The sequence below is a fragment of the Eriocheir sinensis genome, chromosome 27, assembly GCF_024679095.1.
Source record: "Eriocheir sinensis breed Jianghai 21 chromosome 27, ASM2467909v1, whole genome shotgun sequence".
Taxonomy (NCBI): Eukaryota; Metazoa; Arthropoda; class Malacostraca; order Decapoda; family Varunidae; genus Eriocheir; species Eriocheir sinensis.
In genome coordinates, this window is record NC_066535.1 from 8,755,622 (window position 1) to 8,778,372 (window position 22,751).

The 22,751-nt window shown below is 38.0% G+C and overlaps 2 protein-coding genes across 4 annotated transcripts in view; both read left to right on the top strand.

Annotated features, from left to right (window-relative positions):
- The first annotated feature begins 4,105 nt into the window (after positions 1-4,105).
- On the top strand, positions 4,106-10,690 carry LOC127004081 (reactive oxygen species modulator 1-like). The gene is made up of 3 exons (XM_050871400.1): positions 4,106-4,354; positions 6,504-6,664; positions 8,672-10,690. Exons 2-3 carry the CDS (start codon positions 6,525-6,527, stop codon positions 8,778-8,780), a joined length of 249 nt encoding a protein of 82 aa, XP_050727357.1. The 5' UTR covers positions 4,106-4,354; positions 6,504-6,524; the 3' UTR covers positions 8,781-10,690.
- Positions 10,691-12,500: 1,810 nt separating this feature from the next.
- Positions 12,501-22,751, top strand: part of LOC127004082 (uncharacterized) — a 101,845-nt gene continuing 91,594 nt past the window's right edge. For all 3 annotated transcript variants that reach the window (XM_050871401.1, XM_050871403.1, XM_050871402.1), the window contains exon 1: positions 12,501-12,752. The gene's annotated coding sequence lies outside the window, so the exon portion shown is untranslated. The remainder of the gene's footprint in view (positions 12,753-22,751) is intronic.

The following is a 22,751-nucleotide window of genomic DNA, read 5'->3' on the forward strand; positions in this document are numbered from 1 at the left end:
TACAGGGGTTAGGGACCCAGGGCCCCCGTACTATTCAAAAATCCATATAAAATTAGTGACCCCCATAGAAATACTCCTGGGCTGAGTTTGAGAGAGGGAATCGGGACTCTCGGAACGTCCCGAGTGCTCTCAAACGTGTGACGCGGCAGCACAAATTACCAACTCAGCACGTGCGCTGGCTCCCAGCTTTGAGATGTGGAGCGACTTCATGCTGTGATGACGTCATCAGCAAATATGGCGGCTAACGGTGACCAGATGTGTAACGTTGTCTCATTAGAATCATAGGCATAATTACCTACATACTGTAGACATTTATAACACATGAACTACATGCTACAGTGTCATATCAAGGTGTTAAGAGGCTCAGTCTGCTTAGCCCATGTGAAACCACAATACTGGACTCAGAATTTCAACGCAACTCTGTTGATTTCAATGACGAACTGTAGGTTTACTAATAACAAGTGCGCTCTGAAACTTTCGCTAATGTGAACCTTGGTAAGAGTTTTATACAGTGCAATATAGGTATTAACGACTAGTATAAGAAGGACTAGACCTACAGTTTAACCGAATACAGTTAACAGGCTGTGCTATTGTTAGCTCATTATCTTTATATTTTGTTTTGGTTGTTATAAATATTTATGGTATATGTACAAAGGGTCTTCAAAAAAATCATGAAAATGCATGTTGATAAAAAAAATCATGTTTAACATCCTTATTTTCCCTTATGGGGATAGAGGGGCTATGAGTGTCTCCCTCTGTTGAGAATATGCATGAATTTGATTTTCTTTGCTCTGAAATAAACTAAAGCTGGAGCAAGAACATCATTATGAATATGGTAAAGCTTTTGTGGAAGAATGGTGAAATCATTAATGCTTTAGGAAATTTTATGGAGACAATTCCCTGAAGAAATAATCATTATGCAGTTTAAATGGATAACTCATTTTAAGAATGGAGACATTGATGATGAAGACAACACTCACAGGGGCAGGCCATGCACCTCAGCTTGTGAGGAAAAGTTGATGGTGTTTGCACCCTAATTGAAGAGGACCAATGATTAGCAGCAGAAACAATAGCCAACACCCCAGACATCTCAGTTGGTTCAGCTTTAACCTGGTAGCAGCGATGGGCCAAATTTGTGGCTTTACTGTGTAGCAGCGACGGGCCAAATTTATGCCAAGATATAAACCCCCCAAAATAGATGATACATAATCTGATCACAAATGCTTTGACATATATTATTGTAATGACACGACTTGCCTGATGGGCGAGCCTCCCATAACCCACTTAGCCAGGGGGGTACCTCTTTGGCCGACTGGTAAAGGAGTGGCTCTCCCGTTACGCTGGTTGCGGGTTCGATCTCCAGCGCCGGCAAACCTTTCCTTGTCTGGATTAATTTCTCGTGTGTTTCGTTACACACAGAGGTCGTGTTGGAGTATAGTAAAAGAGTAAAAATTCTGGCATTTCATTATGAAATGGTTTGTGTGAGGGGTGATTTTTTCTCATTTTTCTCGCTTGGAGGGACCATTAAGAAACATGATCCCTGCTGCTACCAGGTTAACAATGCTGACAGAAAAATTCCAGTTGAGAAAACTTTTCACTTGATGGCCCCCAAACCGGTTGCTCTTGGATCATTTGCAGACAAGAACAAATCTTTCAATGGAAATTTCAAGCAAACAGGCTGAAGATTCTTTGCATTTCTTCAAAGAACTGTAACACGGGATGAATCATGGCTCTACCAGTACAATCCTGAAGACAAAGCACAACCAAAGCAACAGCTGCCAAGAGGTGGAAGTGGTCCAGTCTAAGCAAAAGTGGACTGGGACCATATTTTCAAACGCTTCGCCGCGTACACACTCACATTTGACAGGGTTTTTGAAGGGGTATTGGGCATTTCCAGAGGTACATTTATGAGCCTGGTGGTAGTTTGACCCCTCTTCTGTAACTTAAACGTGAAAAACACCCATGAAAACCCGATTAAACTCTATTTTAGCCTTTGGAAATATATGACATGAGAGGTGGAAGCGTCTGAGAATACTGATCCTGGTCAGGAATAAAAGTCAGGGCAACTGTGTTTTATTATTATTATTATTATTATTATTATTATTATTATTATTATTATTATTATTATTATTATTATTATTATTATTATTATTATTATTATTATTATTATTATTATTATTATTATTATTATTATTATTATTATTATTATTATTATTATTATTATTATTATTATTATTATTATTATTATTATTGAGATCTAGGAAAGGGCATTAGGGGAAAGTAAATAATTGGTATAGATGCAGAGTCCACTTTATGAGCAGACATGGACATGAAAAATAGACAGTAAAGTAAGGAGAAGACTGAAAAATTTGGGTACAAAAAGAGTACCTAATCATGCATAATTAACTCTCAATCTGTATTGCCTTGTTATAATATCTATTTATCTGAATGTCACTCTATTTTCACTTGAACTAACATTTTGTTGCTTGATCCTATCAGTTAGGCAGACTCTATTGATTTAATTATCTATCTTCTACCCAAGTCATTTCAGCCTTAATTTCCTGCTGTGTTGTAGCGCTGTGCTGGGATTATAAACTTTGTAACAGTGTATTTGTTCTCTTCCGACTCTACCTATTGCACTGTGCTTTGATATTAAAAGTGTTTGAGATTGATGAAGAAATGGTAGTTACATGTAAATGTGTACATGTAATACAAACAGAAAAGTGCTGTTGAATGACTGGAGGGACCAAGGAACCTGCTGATCCTCTCTAAATATTGTTGACAGGGTAATCCCAACAAAGGCTGATATATGACAGGAAGAATCAAAGTTCTCGGTGAGCCCCTATGAGCATTACTGGTAGTTTTCTTCCGTCCACCAACTTAATCTTTAAAGACACTTTTGGAAGTAAGTTTCACTACTTTGGTATTGCATTTTTTAGGGACTAGCATGTTTTACTGTGTAGTCTGTCTTCCATGAAAAAAATTTAGCTACAATAAACTATCAATCAATTATATATATATATATATATATATATATATATATATATATATATATATATATATATATATATATATATATATATATATATATATATATATAGGCTACCTATAACAATTTATAAATTTCTAGAGTGGTTACTCCTAAGTTTTAAGCAGAATACTCTCCACATAGCACTGTCGTTGTTTAAACTTCACTAAAAAAAAAAAAAAAAAAATCAAGCTTACCAAGCACCATACCCACGTATTGAGCCGCCCTGCCTCTTCCCTCATCAAAAAGTTTTCCATCTATATTTCCTACAATTCCTCCTTTTCATTTGTTTCCTTGAAAGGCTTTGATGAGCTACCCAGTCAAATTATTAGTATAGAGCCTAGCTACTTATTATCCTTTTGTCTGCTTCTGCTACTCTCACACGCTGAAGCTAGGTTTTGTTGTTCATGGCCATCCTTTAAAAAGCTAAATGACTCATGATTGATTGATATTGTTGTAAGTAAAACAACAAGGGAGAAGGGAGGAGCATGAATGTCTCTACTCTCTAGGTGCACCAAAATTTTCCGTCAAATTTCCGGTGTGTGTGGATCAGTGTTGCCAACTCAAAATTTACAAATCCGCTAGGATGGCATGAAAAATCCGCCAGATTATAGAAAAATAAAAAAAATTTGCCGCTAGATTGGAAAAAAAAAAATTATTCTACTGTCAATTTTTTTTTTTTTTTTCCTTTCCATTTCAAACAAAACCTCTGATTTAGATTTAGCGCTTTAATTTTGCAAACTGGTGTGGATGGAGCCACCCATACATTATAATTATATAGGCTACAACAAATACTTCATGATTTAAAAAAAATGCAATGGCATGAACAAAAAGATTTCTATAGGGACATACTGACCAAGTGGGAAAGGAAAATAAAGATAACGCAAATATCTGGCTCAAGTTTTATTTTTATAGTAGTTCCTTTTTAGTCTATAAAATGTGTTTGAATAGCTCTCTCATTTTGACTCTCGTTTTATTTTAGTATGTCGTCTCTTCATTGTTTCATTACATTCAGCCTTAAATTTACTTTTTGGACATTTTAGCTGTTTATCTCTGTAATCTTATTCTGAGCCTGTTTCCCCCAACTGTTTACTTCACCCATCCATAAATTTGGAACTATATCAATTTGGGTCATATTTTGATTTTTATTGTAATTCTGGGCTGTTTTACTGGTTGAGTGTGACTTTGTATCCCTGTGATAACTTGTGTGCCGAGTGTGTGTTTACCTGACGCAGGCCGCGGCCTTGACGGTGCAGGCACTGAAGGACGGAACGTGTGTGTGTGTTTGTGTGCTACGTGCCGCTCCTCGCCTCCTCCTCGCTGCAGGTGTGTTGTGACCTGTAACGCCACTCTGCATTGAGGGCAGGTGATAGGAGTCTGCGTGAGACTGGCAGCGGGTCAGGGACACAATAGTAAAGTTGGATAATTCATGCTAAGCAGCGCGATGCCCCGGTGCTCATCCCCGTCGCCTCAGCCCTCGAGGCTGTGGTGGGTAAGAACCCTTTACCGCGGGACATGGCCTTTGTGACATCGGGGTTACCGCAGTTCACTTTCGCCAGGTACCAGCGTAAAAGGGAGGATGAGAAGCTAGGTGTTGTCCCTATTTTGGTAATACTTCATTATTACACCTAAATCATCATGGCATAGCAGGCCACAGCCTGCCACTTTCCAATGTCATAAACAGATGGCAGAAGCAGAACCCCACCATTACCTAAGGGATAGTAACCTATTGCTGTTAAAATAGTAACATTGCAGTCAAAAGCAACCAATTGCTGTTGGAATAGTAACCACCATGAACTTGGTAGTTAAAATATCAGAAATGAGCAATATGCCACAGAACTTCAATCATTGGGGACATACACTGGGGAGCATGTCACCTCGCCCACCCTAAGATTCAATCCCCATACAAGTCTCCATGCAGGTCAATTTCCTATCCTGAATCATGGCAGGATCCAAGTCAAAAGCTTTGTGGAAACCTCTTTGCCCACCACAGAGGATTTTCTTTTTCAGAAATATCCCAGTAACTTTCTTTTGACCTGTTTGCTTTGTATTGCTTCTTAGGTCCACTTTAATTCTTCTTCGCACGTAGATACTTCACTATGCACTGAGCTGTTTTTCTGTACACTTTGCTTACAGTCTTTTGCTTTTCCATTATATTTTTTCTCTGTTTCACTTCTAGCCTACTTTGGTTGTGAGGGGTGAGTATGGGCAAACACTAAGAATAATGCCCTTTTTTATTTCTCTTTCACTGCTGTGCTCTTTTTTCCTTTTCTCAACATTGCTCCAGAAATATTTTTGTAAAATGGGAGGCGGTGGCTGACTGGTTAGCATGCCAGCTCCGCAACCAAGAAGATGCAGGTTTGAGTCTTGCCCACTGCCACAGCTAGGATTTTTCAGTCACTGCCGAGTGGCCTAAGACATGGTGTCCTGAAGACCAAGAAAACACACTAACGCCATAGGTTGAAGTGTTAGAAAAAAAAAATTCTTCACAGTTTCTTCTTTACATCCATACAGTCCTAGCATTGTGCTTATTCCCCACATCTTCCTCCCCCAATCTGTTGTTCCATTCCTCTTCCCCAATGATCTACACCAAGGATGCTATTTGCCCCTGCCCTTCCTCTTCATATCTACTACATGCCATTATCAGGTGTTCTATGGTTTCCCTTTTCCCCTACACACAAGCTGCAATTCTGGTCTTACTTGTCTCATCAACTTGTGGGTGGTGTGCTAAATGCCCATACAGCCAAAATTGGTGTCCATGGTCTATGGGATTCCTGAGCTGCTGTAAATACCCAGCAAATATTACCAGAATTGTGTCCAAAGGCTATGACATTCCTACATTGATGGAGAGATTGTATATCAGTCCTATTGGGGAGAACCAAGAATGCTGTATACCATTGTCATGTAGAACTGAGAACTGTAGTAGTGACAGCTTTGTGTTGAGTAGAAAGTGTAGTTACCTGCCTAAAGCGGAAAGCACTCTAAACTCCACTTGGCCGAGGGCCGAGTGGGTAGAGTGCCAGCTTCTCATCTCGCTGCTGTGGGTTGGATCCCTGGCATCGTAAAGTTTCTTTACCCCTCTCTTATCAAGATACATTTTGCATGTACGTATATGAGACACTAATGAGATAGAAGTTATTAAAAATCACCCTCACTACAAAAGTTCAGCTTCTTCAAGCTGTGACAAGTACCTATACAGAGCTTGCCACTGGTGGTGGGGTAACTAAGATCATCCTTGCCATGATTGTGTGATGGAAGAGGCATTTATAAATAACTGTGGTTAGTTTATATATTCATAAAAAAATTGTGAAGTGTGGTAACAGACAGGATGTCTGGCATGTTTTGCAGTACGTATTGGGTTTCACCAAATTACTTATTAAGTTATATTTTTGCTAGTTTGTTAACATGTACCAGTAGGAAGAATATAATGGATGTAAGATTTCTATCATATATGTAATCACTTTCCTCTCCCCAGGACTAACCCGTGACTGCCACAATGCCAGCTGTGCCAGCAGGAAACTACTATCAGCAGGGGCAGGGGCCCAGCTGCTGGGACAGGGTCAAATTGGGCTTCATGATGGGCTTCTCTGTGGGCATGGCAACAGGGGCCCTCTTTGGGGGCTTCACTGCTCTGAGGTACAGTAAGATTTCAAGCTAAATGATATTTCATTTTGGAGATTTACCATTTTAGCAATGGGAGGCAGTGGCTGAGTGGATAGCGTGATGGCGCTGCGTTCTAGACGACATGGGTTTGCGCCCCACTTGGTGCCACAAGCTGGGATTTTTCAGCCACCGTCGAGTGGCCTTGGACTACCCACGTGCTGTCCACAAGACCACCTATCAACCCGGACTCTAGATTCTAGGATCAAAGATGAGCTCTGAGGGGCCGCATGAGCCAATGCAAGATGGTGCCACTATAAACACTTGCCTGCACCACAACAGGCTGGGGCTGACCATCAGGCCCTATCAAGAAAGCCTACTGCCCCCATAGGCGAAAACATTAAAAAAAAAAAAAAAAAAAAATGAAGGGTATCAAGGTTATAGTTGTAATAGGTTAAAATGTTCCCAATATGGAAACAGACCTAGGATAAAACAGGAATATCTAAAAGTCCACAGCACACTGGGCAGGACTTAGGGAATGTAGAGAATGGAAATCTGTTTTTGTCTCCATTTTTGCTGATTTGAGATTCTGTCTCAGGACTTGACATGAATGCCATTGCCAGAAAATTACTGATACTGATTAGGTATACTTTTATGACCTTCACTTAAAGTCTTAAGATTCTGACTCATGAGACCTGACCTCATATATTGACTTGAAAAGATATAATATTCAATTTGATCTGAATATACACATTTCCAAAATTCATTGACTGAAATCTTTATGATTTGCCTATTCTCATATATATATATATATATATATATATATATATATATATATATATATATATATATATATATATATATATATATATATATATATATATATATATATATATAATTATCATAACTTCATTGGTTTTTGAGGTGGACACTTCAATCAAAGACCAAAATGAAGGTTAAGGTATGTAGAATATTGGCATGTACTTAGTTATAAAAAAATATATATATAGGTCCGAAAAGTAGGTTTTTCAAAACATCCATGATGTAATATACTAATAAACAATAAATGCTTATTAGCGCTCTGTACATTTTTATTTCACTACTTTCTTATCTCACTTTCAACTGCGTGGGTGATAATGTATACAAACCATTCCCTATATATATATATATATATATATATATATATATATATATATATATATATATATATATATATATATATATATATATATATATATATATATATATATATATATATATATATATATATATATATATATATATATATATATATATATATATATATATATATATATATATATATATATATATATATATATATATATATATATATATATATATATATATATATATATATATATATATATATATATATATATATATATATATATATATATATATATATATATATATATATATATATATATATATATATATATATATATATATATATATATATATATATATATATATATATATATATATATATATATATTAGTCAATAATCTTCTTTTAAGGCCATGACTTGGTAGAACATTTTTGTCATGACATGGATGGAAAGAAAAAAATGGTGTTTCCTTTCTTTTGAAATATGCATAACTAATATATCCAACAAACATCTGTTACAAGTGCTCATCAGTGAGTTGGTGATTAGTTGCCAGGAACCTCTTCTCAGGAAACTTCTCGGTCAGTCCTCGTGGATTCCTGACCCTCTGACCTTGTCCGGTATATCCGAAATCCGTTGAAAGCGGGTCCGTTGTACCAAGGGTTTACTGTATAACACATCAGCTTATTCCTCCTCCCATCTAGTATATACGTGAAAGTAGTCTTGTTTTTTTGTGCTGCTGCAGTGGTAGCACAAAGGGGAGAGGCTTAGGAGTTAGCCTCCCAAAAAATCCTCTTAACAATCCCATTAATCATAAAACTAATAATTGTTCTTTTCTCTTGGTACAACCTCAGCTCCCCTTTGCACCAAGGTAGCCACCACTGTGCTATTGTAACCATCTCAAATCCATCTCACAGGTATGGGCTGCGAGGGCGTGAGCTCATGAATAACGTGGGCAAGGTGATGCTCCAGTCTGGCGGCACCTTTGGCACCTTTATGTCCATTGGCGCTGGCATCCGGTGCTGAGGATGCCTGCTGAAGTCTGCTCTAGATAGATACACATTTTCCTCTCATATCTGTGGTGATATTGCTGTGCCACCAGAGCCTTGTGTTGGCCTCCAGGTGGCAGCTCAAACAGGAGTTATATATGTAAAATGTTTATATGCTGAAAAGATATTAGTTGTTAGGTGTTTTGTTCCTGCTATTGTGAGTGCAGTGAAAGAAAGGTACTAGGTATAAAAAAAAAAATAGTTATCTTTTTATTTTATTTATTTATTATTTTTTTTCCTCCAAGTTTAAAGGTGTCATTACTATTAACAAACATCAATCTGCTAGGTGGTAACTCATGAATGTGCTTATATGATTAATTTTCAGCATCCTTATTGTTATATATATTTGTTTTCCTGGAAATAGGAAACATTATTGTTATTTATTTTTTGTTATTGTACAATATTTACCCAAAGTATAAGTTACGTAATGCATGGGTGTATGTACTGTGTCACACATTTTCTTGGTCAATCTGTTCCTTGTCCAGTTTTTTTCCATGACACTCAGAGACTTACGTACGCACCTAGTTCCCTTTTCATTTGCTGAACTAATAATGTATCCGATATTCTACTAATAAACCACAATAGTGCCGGATAAAAGATAAAATAAGTTTTAGACATGACCACAAAAGCATTCTTGACACCCAGAGATTGTAACATACCTCAATTTTTTACTTTGCTAAATCAAGTGCATTTGTTTAACACTTAATTGACCCAGAGAATTACATAATAGATGAATAGAGTATTTAGGCACTGGCCAATAATGGAGATTCCAACACCCAGATGCTGTCACATACATTTGTTCCTCCAAGTGGCAAATTTTAGGTAGCACATAACAAAGGGAATTCCTGACACCAAGAGTAAGTGTATCACAGAAGAGAGCATAAGAAAAATAATCAATTGGCGGGGTCTCCTCTAGGGCTAGTTCCATAGTTTAATACAATGGGTTTGTAAGCCCCCAAACCAAACAAAATACTGCAATAAAAATTCCTTGTATAGTGTTTGGTGTTCATGTAGAAGGTAAGAATTTTGAGAACACATGCAGGAAATCTTTTTTAGTATCTGGTGTCAAAGAGAAAACCTAACGGAGAGGCATGGTAGCTGTGTGGGTAAGAGTCAAATCTCAGAAGTGACAAGTCAGGATGAAGTGATTCAAACCTCACAACCCTGAAACAGCAACCCTATTTGCACTTGGGCCAAAGCTGTCAAGAGAGAGAAGAGAAGGGAGAGAAAGATGATACACAGAAGAGTAGATAACCTAACCAATATGGAGAGTATAGTTGGTTTGGACTCTCACAAAGCCACGAGCTTGAGCAAGTGTACCATGGCATCACGGGCCAGAATGGTGTGTGCATGGTTACCCATCTGTGACTGAAGAACCTTATCACCTTATCAGATTTTTCTCACTATCTGTTTGTCATTGGAGATGGAGATATTGATGGAAATGGTCATTTTTTAAGGAGACCGTTTTATTTGTTAGTATGGGTATTACCTCTTGAGAAATACTTTACATAATTACTTTCTCTATTCTTATTTGGTACACTTATGGAAAGTGTATGATACAAGATGCTAACATGATAATAGTACTACTTGAAAATATTGTCAGTATTTATTTACTATATGTATATTTAAAAGGGTAAATGTTTTGCAGAAAAGGCATTGTCTAAAAGAGTGGTTGAGTTGATGTACTTCTTCAGTCTGATAGTTCATGCTCCAAGAAATTAAACAAAACTTCTATGGTTTGGCTTTAGTTCAACTTTGGATGATACTTTTCACTCAATTTGTAAACCTATTTATCCTAAAAATCCAAAATTGACTGAAGCAAGAGTGTTAATAAGCTGTAAAAAGTACTGTGGCATTTTCAAGGTAAAATGAAAGTGTATATAATTATGTGTGCAATTTTCTTTCACCCATTTATCCAAACCTGTGTGTGTAGCTTTTTATATGCCATGTTTTAGCCCTTGTGTTTTGGGAATGGATTGTGTGAGTGCCCTCTTTTCTCTCTCTCTCTCTCTCTCTCTCCTGAAAAATAAAAAGGAAATTAAAAAAGAGCATAGTAAGTGTTGGTGGTTGTACTAATACGAAATCTTTTGAAAGTATGCATTAATATTTTTCTTGCCCCATGCAGTTTGAAATGGCTCAGTGAGTGTTGGTCTGCCTCTGTGCAATGACTGGGTAAAATGCATCGTTTTTTTTTATGATTCTAACAGTAACACCCCTTGCATAAACACTAACTTCTTACCGAAGGCGTCATCTTGATAAAATTAGAATAAGTAAAGTATATTGGCAGGTTGACCATTTATCTGGTGCAAATGTAAAAGCTTTTTCTTCCTCAACTGAATGGGGATTTTTATATTATATTATGACATAGACGCTAAATAATGGCTTGTAGAGGCGAACAGACACTTTAGATAATGTCCGTAGAAGCATGGGATAACGCTGAAATGACCTTGTGTCCTATCAGCATTTACACCGTGACACTGAACCAAGGCCTTTTACCTGCATAGTCCTTGAACGCCAACTCTAGGGTTGGCGTTCAAGGACTATGCAGGTAATAAGCCTTGGTTCTAGCTAGCTATATGGGGATGATGTACATGTGGAGGGGTTCCAGGGGGGGGTTAGGAGGGAGGTTACGGGGGGGGGGGGGAAGCGAAGCCCTCCCGTTAGAGGTTAGGTTGTGTAAAGTTCGGTTGGATTAGTGTAAATATGCTTCCCCACCCAAAAAAAACGATTTCCCACGGGTCCCCCAAGTTGAACCTTTCTGCGAGCTATTTTGCGTCTGCGGCGGCGGGTGCACAAATGGCATTGAAAAGTTAATCATTTAGTGATTTCCGGAGAAAAAATACTATATCTCCATAATAAGCAGCATCATATTTTGTCCAGAAATAAGCAGTCAACATCTCGAAATTAGTAGGCTACCCTTTCGTGAATAATCCCCGGGTAGAAATCTGCAGCATGTTAATTAAGCTACATAACATGATAGTAAGGTAGAGCTAAATAAATCAATTTCTTTGCATCGATAGCAGAATAAGCAGAGCGCCTCTATACAATATCTACCAAGTCGGGAGAGAAAACATATCAAAGATATTTACTGTTACGCCATTACGTTTTCCTGTTCGAAGAATAAAATATAGACAATTTCAGTTGATATACGCTGAGCGACATTCAGGGTTTCGCCATCCACAAGCAGAGAAAGGCTGATAACGATATCACGTAATTTTAGGGGAAATGGCAGTGGTGGCGTATCACTATAGACAGACAGATAGGTAGATTCTTTAGATATTTTACTGACTCCACCAAAGCAAAAAACACTTACAGCTACCGTAAGCATTATAACTATTTTCACTGATGCAGCCCAGAGAAAAAAAACAAGCATGCATAAGATTTAAGAATAAGACAAAATAACATTTACCAAAATACAAGCATACAGAAAACAGGTAAACTAAAAAAAAACATGCGAAAAAGCAAGGCCACCAAAATTTCGGAATATGAAGAATAAAAAAAACAACGAAAATAATGGACATACGAGGAAAAAGTCACCATATGGCAATTAAATTCATCACCAACATACACGCATTACAAACAGCCAGCAACATTTCTGACTATAAAGAAGAAAAAACTAGAAAACGAAGGGAATTAATAATGCACAAACGAGGCATGTGGCAACTTTATCACCAACACGGCATTACGAACAGCGACCCCTGCCAACCCTCAGTGCAGGTTAGACAGTGAGGAAGAGAGGATTGACACGTCGCTTCTGAGTGCACACGGAGGCTTTACAACAGAACACGGACTAATTTATTGCCATTCACTCACACAACCGGACTATCGAGACTCTATTGGGACTAAATACGCCGTCGGGTAGGTGCTGGAAAGGCGCCTGCGGGGGGATTTCTCTGGTGCCGTCGTCTGCTGCTGGATCTGCCCACCTTTGCACAGCTGATTTCGACAGGTTAGTGAGTTGCCATGGTCAGCCCTTTGTTCTGTTGTTGTTGTTGTGCTCCCTTTAGCCATACACTCGTCCTCCCTTCCTTTATTTTTCACCCTATAAGTTGGTCTGGTGTGTGTGTGTGTAAAGGGGAGCAGAGAGATGGAGAGATGGAGGAGGAGGAGGAGAAGGAAGGAGTTTTGCATTGAACCAGGGACGAATTTTATGGATGCTTTGATTTGGGTGAATTTTGCTTGTTTTTCCGTGTTTGTGAGCGTTATGAGAAGTACAGGGAGGAGAGGAGATGGAGGAACTTGAAAAAGAGAAAGAGGAGAAGAGATGGAAGTGGAGGAGGAGGAGAAGGAAGGAGTTTTGCATTGAGCCAGGGACGAATTTTATGGATGCTTTGATTGGGTGAATTTTGCTTGTTTTTCCGTGTTTGTGAGCGTTATGAGAAGTACAGGGAGGAGATGGAGGAACTAGAAGAAGAGATAGAGGAGAAGGAGGGATTTTGCATTGAGCCATGGACGAATTTTGGATGCTTTGGTTTCCTTGCTTGGGTTATTTTTTGTCGTTTTCCATGTTTGTGAGCAGAAGAGATGTTTGGAGAGGAGGTAGAGCAAGAAGAAGGGAAAGAAGAGGAGAAAGAGAAGAAGGATGGAGGGATTTTGCACTGGGCTAAGGAAAATTTTTATGGATACTTTGGTTTAATCGTTAGTTTGGGTGACTGGTTGTATTTTATATATTATATTATTGTATTATATATTGTATGTGTTTGTTTGCGTTAGGAGAAGAACAGGGAGGAAAAGCGGTGTATGTAGAAGAGGTGGAGCAAGAGGAAGAAGTAGAGAAAGAGGAGAAGGAGGGATTTTGCACCGAGTCAGGGAAGAATTTTATGATGCTTTGGTTTAATCGCTGTTTGGGTGAATTTTGGTTGTTTTTTCCGTGTTTGTGAGCAGAGAAGTGAAGAGATGTTTGGAGAGGAGGTAGAGCAAGAGGAAGAAGTAGAGGAAGTGGAGGAGGAGGGATTTCACATTGAGCCAGGGAAGAATATTATGGATGCTTAGATTTCCTTGCTTGGGTTATTTATTTATTAATTTATTTTTCATGTTTGTGAGGATTATGAGAAGTATAGGGAGGAACTGGAAGAAGATAATTAAAGAGGAGGGAAAGGAGGAATTTCGTATCCAGCCAGGGACGAATTTTCTGGATGCTTTGATTTCTGTGTTAGGTTGATAATGATTATTTTCCAAGGTTGTAAGCAGAAGAAAAAATAAGAGATGTTGGGTAAGGAGACAAAGGAAGAGGAAGAGGAGGAGGAATGATTTTTTTATGGGCAGGGAAAAGAAAAAAACAAAACAAAACAAAAAAACGAATCCCTGATGCTTTGTGGTTTCACTGTTCAGCTAATTTTGGTATAAGCTCTACGGCTTTTGTTTGAGCATTATCAGGAGTGCAGGGAGGGGAAGGGACAAGGGACGATTTGCCTCCTCAGTCCTTTGTTATGATACATTTAGCTAGTCACGCAATCACATGATCCCAACCTCCCTACTCCTAGATTATAATTATGAGGCAAGTAATGAGAGGGGCCTACGCGCGTCTTAAAGTAATGGAGGTAAGTGAGCTCCTCTGTCACTACAAGCCCCATTTCCATACATACATACATACTTAGAAGACGTACAGATACCCCAAACAAAGCAATCCCTTTAGCCACACACACACACACACATACACACACTTCCCCTTCCCTTAAAATGACCTGCTACGGAAATATAATCAACGGGTTTTTGGCCCATATTCTTAAAAACGTACGACCATGACTCATGACCATTACGCGTAGTTCCCAAGGCCACCAAGAAGATAACCCGGATGTTCATGAGTGATTTTCCTGTTTAAGGTGCAGAAGGCGCGTAAAACAGTCTCAAGGATCACAAAATTGTCCACGTAAAGCCCAGCAACTTAGTCTTTTCAAACAGGCGTACTGAGCTGCATACCTAATATTGCGCATATCTATTAGTGGAAGGAAAAGAGGCTAGGAAGAAAAAGGAGTTAAAGAAGGATGATGGGGGGGAGAACTAGCGCTTATCTAACAGTGAAAGGAAGAGATGATAAAAAGTAAAGGAGTAATAGAAGGATCATGAGGGGGAAGACGAGCGTTAATCTAGTGAAAGGAAGAGACGATAGGAAGAAAAGGAGCAAAAGAAGGATCATGAGGAGGAGGACCGAGGACGAGCACTAATCTATTAATGAAAGGAAGAGACGATAGGAAGAAAAGACGCAAAAGAAGGATCATGAGGAGGAGAATGAGCCTTTTTTTTTTATTAGTGACAGGAAGAGAGGATAGGAAAAATGTGAGTAAATTTAGGAAGATGAGTGGGAGTGAGAGATTCTTAGTTTCAGTAAAAGATGTTATATATGATTTTTTGTTTGGCACATTTTGGTTGATTCTCCGTGTTTGTAAGCTCTTATCAGTAGTGCAAGGAAGAAGAGGGACATCTGGAGGGGAGGTAAAGGAACAGGGAAGAGGAGAGGAGAGAAGGAGGAAGGGAAAGGAGGAGGAATAAAGGAAGGAGAAAACGGTAAAAAGTCATTGATGCTTGAATTTATTTGTTGGGTAGTTTTGGTTGTTTTCCGCGTTTGTAAGCATTGTTAGCTGTGTTAGGATGAATGAGACAAGGAGAGGAGAGTAAGAAGAGTAAGAATGGGTAATCCGTAACTGTAGAAGAAGGAAGCGAAGGATGAGGGATAAGAAGGATTTGGTCACAGGTCTCAAACTGGTCTTTCAAGAGATGGCAGCCTCGCACATGTTTCCTGTTAAGTGTTCACCATTCTCTCTCTCTCTCTCTCTCTCTCTCTCTCTCTCTCTCTCTCTCTCTCTCACCACCCGAAATTGACCGCTCTTTTGGCCACTCTTCTATATCTACTGTCTTTTGTAGGTGCAGCAATTGGTTGACTTTTTCTCTCTCATTTATCTTTGCCCTTGAACTGCTTCCATTACTGTAAACAAAAAAAACAAACAAAAAAACGTTCAGCTAAGCACCTAATTGGAATAGTATAATCACCCCAACTTAATACAGGGCTTATATTATCATCAGTTTTTAAAGATTATCTTCCTCCCACTTGCCCAGAAACATAATATTCCTCCTTGTCTTAATACATATGTTTAGCACGTGTATTTATGTATCACTTTCATTGGTTTGTTTTTGTTTTGTGAGAAGAGGGAAAAAACATGAATATCGTCACCTTTGTAAACAAAGCGCCTAAGTCATTATTTTCTACTTTCCAGGAAATCGTACAAGAAATGTCACTATCTCATTTGTATTAAGATTTAGGCAGGAATGAAAAGGCCAATTCTAGAACACTCAAACCCTGAATGATCAAGGCAACTATACAAAAATGAGCGTCACATGTTGAAAAATTGATGTTGACAAAAACCTGAAAATCTCTGAAAAATGACTTAGGCGATTATTTTATGAGGGTGACGATATTTCTTTTTTCGTAATGCTGTTTGTTGCAGCTACTCCTTTTTTTTTATTTCTCTCTGACTCACCGGAAACTTCCCTCTCAGTCCACTTTCTCTACTCTTTTTGCTTGTTATTGCGTGTTGTCGGGTTTTATTATTACGTCTGCCTTTGTCATATTCTAGTTCCCAGCCATATGACTCATCCAGATCCGCCTTTCTCTCTCTCTCTCTCTCTCTCTCTCTCTCTCTCTCTCTCTCTCTCTCTCTCTCTCTTGGTTTCACCGTAAACTTGTGCAAAATACGTCTTATGGCCATATTGCTTAAAGGTGTCTATTGTTATTATTATCATCATCATCATCATCTTTTTTATTATTATCATTATCATCATCGTCAACTCAAAATACAACGACCTCGAACCTGTTTCTTGCCTCTATTGAATTCCACACATTTCATTTCCAGTTACTTTGTCTGGGGGCATACTCGCGCCGTACCATTACTGTCAAGAGGAAATTAACTCCTTGGCTAGAACCGTAGATGAAGGAGCAGAGACCTAAGCGGCGATAAAAAGCGCCCGAGGTCTAAAGAAGAAAAAGTTTACCCGTTAACAAATTGGTTCGTAGAAACTAGAAAGCGCGTAGTAAAGTGATGCTGGAACTGATGTCAAGGGAATGGCCGAGGAAAGGGGATTTGTAATAAAGGTGCAAATGTTCCGGTTACAGTTCAGTATATAGCTGACTCTTAAAGTCCATAGGTATATTATCGGAGTTGATGTCAAGGGAATGGCCGAAGAAGAGAGAGCTTGTAATATAGGCGCCAATGTTCTTGTTATCGTTTTTTTTCTAACTAAATCTTTTAAAGTCCAGTGGTATATTTTGCCCTCTTTGCACATCTTGTCACGTGCATAACACAAGAAGGAATAAAGACGAAAACAGCGCAGTAAGAACATAATAAATACAAATAAATAAAAATAAAATTACATGTATAAAGTACGATGACAAAAGATCATGATATCTTGCAAGCTGAGAAAAAACGAAAATCTTAAATGACTCGACAGATGAATAACATGCTACTTATTTTTAACTGTAAATTCCTTTCTATTAAAGTTTGTGGAGTTTTGAGTTTCCATTTTCATCCGTTTTCTTCAATTCTACTTCTGTTTCATCTATTCTATTCTACTTTTTAATCAGTTCAACTTTTATGTCTGTACTTCTTTTTTTATTTTCTATTTCTAGTCTAATAACTTCTTTTTCATCTGTTCTATTTCTATTCTACTTTTTCTTCTGTTTTACTTCCAATATTTTTTTTATCAATTCTACTTTTTTTGTCCATTCTACTTGTTTATCTATTCTACTGTTTTATCTGTTCTGTTTCATTTAGGTATTCTGCGTCTATTCAACTTTTTTTCAGCTATTCTACTTCTTGTCTGTTTTCAAGTTAGGTTTGTTGCAGTATCTCATGTTGCTTGTATCTTATTAAAGGCGTTTCGAGTCTCAGCGCCTTCCCGTGACGTCAGGAAGGGGATCCGGTCTTGAACCCGGAGCTAACCCCCCCCAGCAACTCTATAATCGTGAACATGGGTACAAACTGTCAAGAGAAAAAAAGAAGTCGTGGGGAAACTATTAAGTGGTTGCCCTTATTTGATGTGTTTCGTATTGCTGCCCAAAGAGGATGAGAATCATGCATACTTACGGCGGATGTTTTAAACGTATTAGGAAGTTTTTCTTTTAAACGTCGTATTAGTTTTTATTAAGTTATGTTGCTAGTTTGGCTTTTCATTACATTTTTGGACGGAGTTGGTCTGTGTTGGACAGTGGAATTGGCCCTTAGAGTCAAAATCATATGGTTAGATTAGGTAGGCCGGTCAAGGTAAAGGTAAAGTTGAGTTCAACTTCATACGCTATAGCTGCGCGTGGCAGGTAGGTAGGCCCGTTAAACAAACATTAATATCATAGAAAAAAAGAGCAGTCCTGTCCTGTTTGGTATATGAAGGTGAACTACTCTAAAAAAAATAGATATATATAAAACGTCAACCGATCCTGTCTTCCCCCCCCATTTTTTTTAATGAGTTGTAGGGTACGGTACATGTCATACGCTAAATGACTGTCACGAGGAGTTGTGTCAAAGCATTGCGTAGGTAGCTTGACATACGTTTCCGACACTGACTCGCCATTATTATCTCCAACGGAAATACTTGGTTCCTGTGGCGAACAAATTCAGAGAACACTTGCTTATCAGCAGACGTTACACCACGCAGCTTTGTGGATGACCCAGCATGTTGAACAACGAGCTAAGAAAAGTTATTGTTAAAGAACTCACACCGAAAAAATATATATATAGATCACGCAGTAATGGGTAAAGATCGGGCTGAATTCAGGCTCAAGAAGATAAGACGAGAGTGCGTGGACAAATAAGATAGAGGTGATTGCGTCGTTACTGCAGATAGAACGTTCCAGTGAAGGGTACGTAGATAAATTTATCGGTGTGGAGAGCAGAGAGTAATAACTGGTTCTCAGGGGCTGCCTTGTGGAAACCGGTTGATCATTTGTAGTCTCCTTGTATTCATGTGTATAAAGCGAATCTTTAAAGCACGCCATTTAATGTTATCAGCGTTATGTAAAGCCCCCACGTGTCCTCCCCCGTGACGCGGAGTAGTTGCTGCAAGATTAGGTGAGGTTAGATAGAGGATGTCGGCCGCCCTCTGCTATACGGATCCAATGGACTATTAAGTTTTTAGAAGAGGCATCACATGTCCACCTCTTTGACGCTGGATTGGGGCTGCATGTTTTTTTTTTTTTTTAATTTTTTTTTTTTTTTTAATTTTTTGACAGCAGAGGAGACAGCGCAAGGGCATAAAAAACAATAATGAAAAAAAAGCCCGCTACTTACTGCTCCTAAATAGAGTTGAGGTTTGATTAGTTTAGGTGAAGCAGAAGTTAGGTTAGATTGGGTTAGGTAGAAAATATCGGTCCCTTTCTGATACAGGCACTTATGATCTGTTTGCGTGCATGTAGATCCCACTCGTGTCCACCTTGGCGATAGATTGGTGCTGCCTGAGGTTAGGTTAGGCAATGTTTGTTCTGGTAAGGTAGAGGTTTGGTTAGGTACGGTATATGTCGGTCCCTCGCTGATATAATTCTGATAGTTTGTTAGGTTAGGGTAGGGTAAGTAAGGTTAGGTTATATTATGTTAGGCAACGTTAGAGTAGATTAGGTTAGGTAGGTGTCGGCCTCTCGCTGATACGTTTTTTTTTTTAGTTAGTTAGGCCAGGTCGGGGTAGGAAAGGTTAGGTTAGATAAGGTAAGATCAGGTAAGGTTTGGTTAGATTAGGGTAGGTAACGTTAGGGTAGGTTAGGTTAGGTAATTGTCGGTCTCTCGCTGATACGTTTTTTTTAGTTAGTTAGGTAAGGCCGGGGTAGGAAAGGTTAGATAAGGTAAGATCAGGTAAGGTTTGGGTAGATTAGGTTAGGTAACGTTAAGGTAGGTTAGGTTTGGTAATTGTCGGTCTCTCGCTGATACGTTTTTTTTAGTTAGTTAGGTAAGGTCGGGGTAGGAAAGGTTAGGTTAGATAAGGTAAGATCAGGTAAGGTTTGGTTAGATTAGGTTAGGTAACGTTAAGGCAGGTTAGGTTAGGTGGGTGTCGGTCCCTTTCTGATTTTTTTTTTTTAAGAGCTGTATGTGTGTATGATATATGTATGTAATGTATGTATGTATGTAGGTCCCACACGTGGCCTCCTCCTTGACATTGTATTACGCTGTATGAGGAAAAGTGAACCTGGAATATGTCATTATCAGCAATGTCACCGTAACCTATCTGTGACTTTTTTGTATGTTATCTTGGTTCTTGATGTTATCTGCATGTGTGTGTGTGTGTGTGTGTGTGTGTGTGTGTGTGTGTGTGTGTGTGTGTGTGTGTGTGTGTGTGTTTCCACTCATCTTTCAAACACACACACACACACACACTAAAGACTAAAGTAAATACAACATCAAAATATAGTTAGTCATGCAAAGTGTTCGTTTTCTTGTGTGTATATGTATATAATTTGAGAGAGAGAGAGAGAGAGAGAGAGAGAGAGAGAGAGAGAGAGAGAGAGAGAGAGAGAGAGAGCGCACCAGTAGGTTAGTAGTAACGCAGAAAGAATTCACGTCGATACTTTTGGATTACACTTACCGTAACACCTCCAGGTGCCAACATTCCGAAGCTCTGCACAAAACATTTCATTATTTTAAGATTATCATTTACGGCCTGTACTACCTGGGTGTGGGTGTTGAGTCCCCACATTCCATCCCTCCTTCCTCTAAGACGTAGTTGGTATTTCTTTTTCTTTTCGTTTATTATTTTTTTATATTTTTTACATTTTTCTTCAGTTTCCGTTTTCCTAATTCGTCTTTAATTCGTTTTCCCTCTTGTTTCATTTATCGATATTTAATCATTTATTGCTATTGTTTTTCTCATTCCAGTAAGACATAGTTGGTATTTCTTTTTCCTTTTCGCTTATTATTTTTTTATATTTTTACATTTTTCTTCAGTTTCCGTTTTCCTAATTCGTCTTTAATTCGTTTTCCCTCTTGTTTCATTTATCGATATTTAATCATTTATTGCTATTGTTTTTCTCATTCCAGTAAGACATAGTTGGTATTTCTTTTCCTTTTCGCTTATTATTATTATTTTTTTTTTACATTTTTCTTCAGTTTCCTTTTTTCCTAATTCGTCTTTAATTCGTTTTCTCTCTTGTTTCATTTATCGATATTTAATCATTTATTGCTATTGTTTTTCTCATTCCAGTAAGACAGTTGTTATTTCTTTTTCCTTTTCGTTTATTATTTTTTTATATTTTTACATTTTTCTTCAGTTTCCGTTTTCCTAATTCGTCTTTAATTCGTTTTCTCTCTTGTTTCATTTATCGATATTTAATCATTTATTGCTATTGTTTTTCTCATTCCAGTAAGACATAGTTGGTATTTCTTTTCCTTTTCGCTTATTATTATTATTTTTTTTTTTTTACATTTTTCTTCAGTTTCCTTTTTTCCTAATTCGTCTTTAATTCGTTTTCTCTCTTGTTTCATTTATCGATATTTAATCATTTATTGCTATTGTTTTTCTCATTCCAGTAAGACAGTTGGTATTTCTTTTTCCTTTTTTTTTTTTTTTTTTTACATGTTTCTTCAGTTTCCTTTTTTCCTAATTCGTCTTTAATTCGTTTTCCCTCTTGTTTCATTTATCGTTATTTAATAATTTATTGCTATTGTTTTTTCTCATTCCAGTAAGATATAGTTGGTATTTCTTTTAATTTCCTTTCTTTCCTTTCCTTTCTTTCCTGTGAGACTAAGTTGATGGTTTTTATCCCTTTTCGTTTGTTTTTTATTGTTTTTTCTTTACTTCCCTTTTGTTACTTAATTTTCTTTCATCTTTTATTGCCATTGTTTTTCTCATTCCAGTAAGATATAGTTGGTAGTTCTTTTAATTTCCTTTCTTTCCTTTCTTTTCTTTCCTGTGAGACTAAGTTGATGGTTTTTATCCCTTTTCGCTTGTTTTTTATTGTTTTTCTTTACTTCCCTTTTGTTACTTAATTTTCTTTCATTTTCATTTGTTTTTTTATTCGTTTTCTTTCTCGTCTCATTCACCGTTACCTACTTGTTCATTTACTTCCATTATTTTCCTTCTTCCTGTATGACATAGTTGGGGGTTCGTTTGTCTTTTCTATATTTTCTTCTGTTCCTTACTTTTTCCTTTTTTCTTGCTCTATTGATTCTTCCTTTTCTTCCTTCCTTTCTTATTGAAATTTATCTTGGTGATTCATTTATTTACATTCTCTTTACTGTTCCACCTGTTAAGATGATTTTACCATTATTCTTTGATTTAGTTGTATATATTTTTCGTATTTTCCATTTTTGAATAGGTACATGCTTTCTTTTATGCATATTTGCTGTTCATTTTTTCTAGCATCCTTCTTCATTCATAGCGAGGAGGAGGAGGAAGATCAAAACCAGGAGGAGGAGAAGGAGGAGGAGGAGGAGGAGGAGGAGGAGGAGGAAGAGGAAAAGGAAAACCAGGAGGAGGAGGAAGAGGAAGACCAGGAGGAAGACCAGGAGGAGGTGAAGGAAGAGGAAGACCAAGAGGAGGAGGAGGAGGAGGTGAAGGAAGAGGAAGACCAGGAGGAGGAGGAGGGGGATCGGGGCAAAAGAAGGGTATTGAAACTTTATCAGATTGTTGTGATACGTGGAACCTCTTAATTAGGAACGAAAGGGGGGCAAATGGCGTCTTAGAGAGAGAGAGAGAGAGAGAGAGAGAGAGAGAGAGAGAGAGAGAGAGAGAGAGAGAGAGACGCAATTTGTAAGTCTTCCTCGCGCCGCTGAATTGTGTGTGTGGACATGAAGTGGAGAGTGAGGTGAAAGTGGGCTGATGATGATGATGATGATGATGATGATGGTGGTGATGACGGCGGTGATGGTGATAATGGTGGTGGTTTTGGTTATTTATCCGTCTGTCTACCTGTTTGGCTATTGTAATTCTGCATTTTTCTCTATCTATATCCTGGCATCTGTCTTTATCTGTTTGTCTT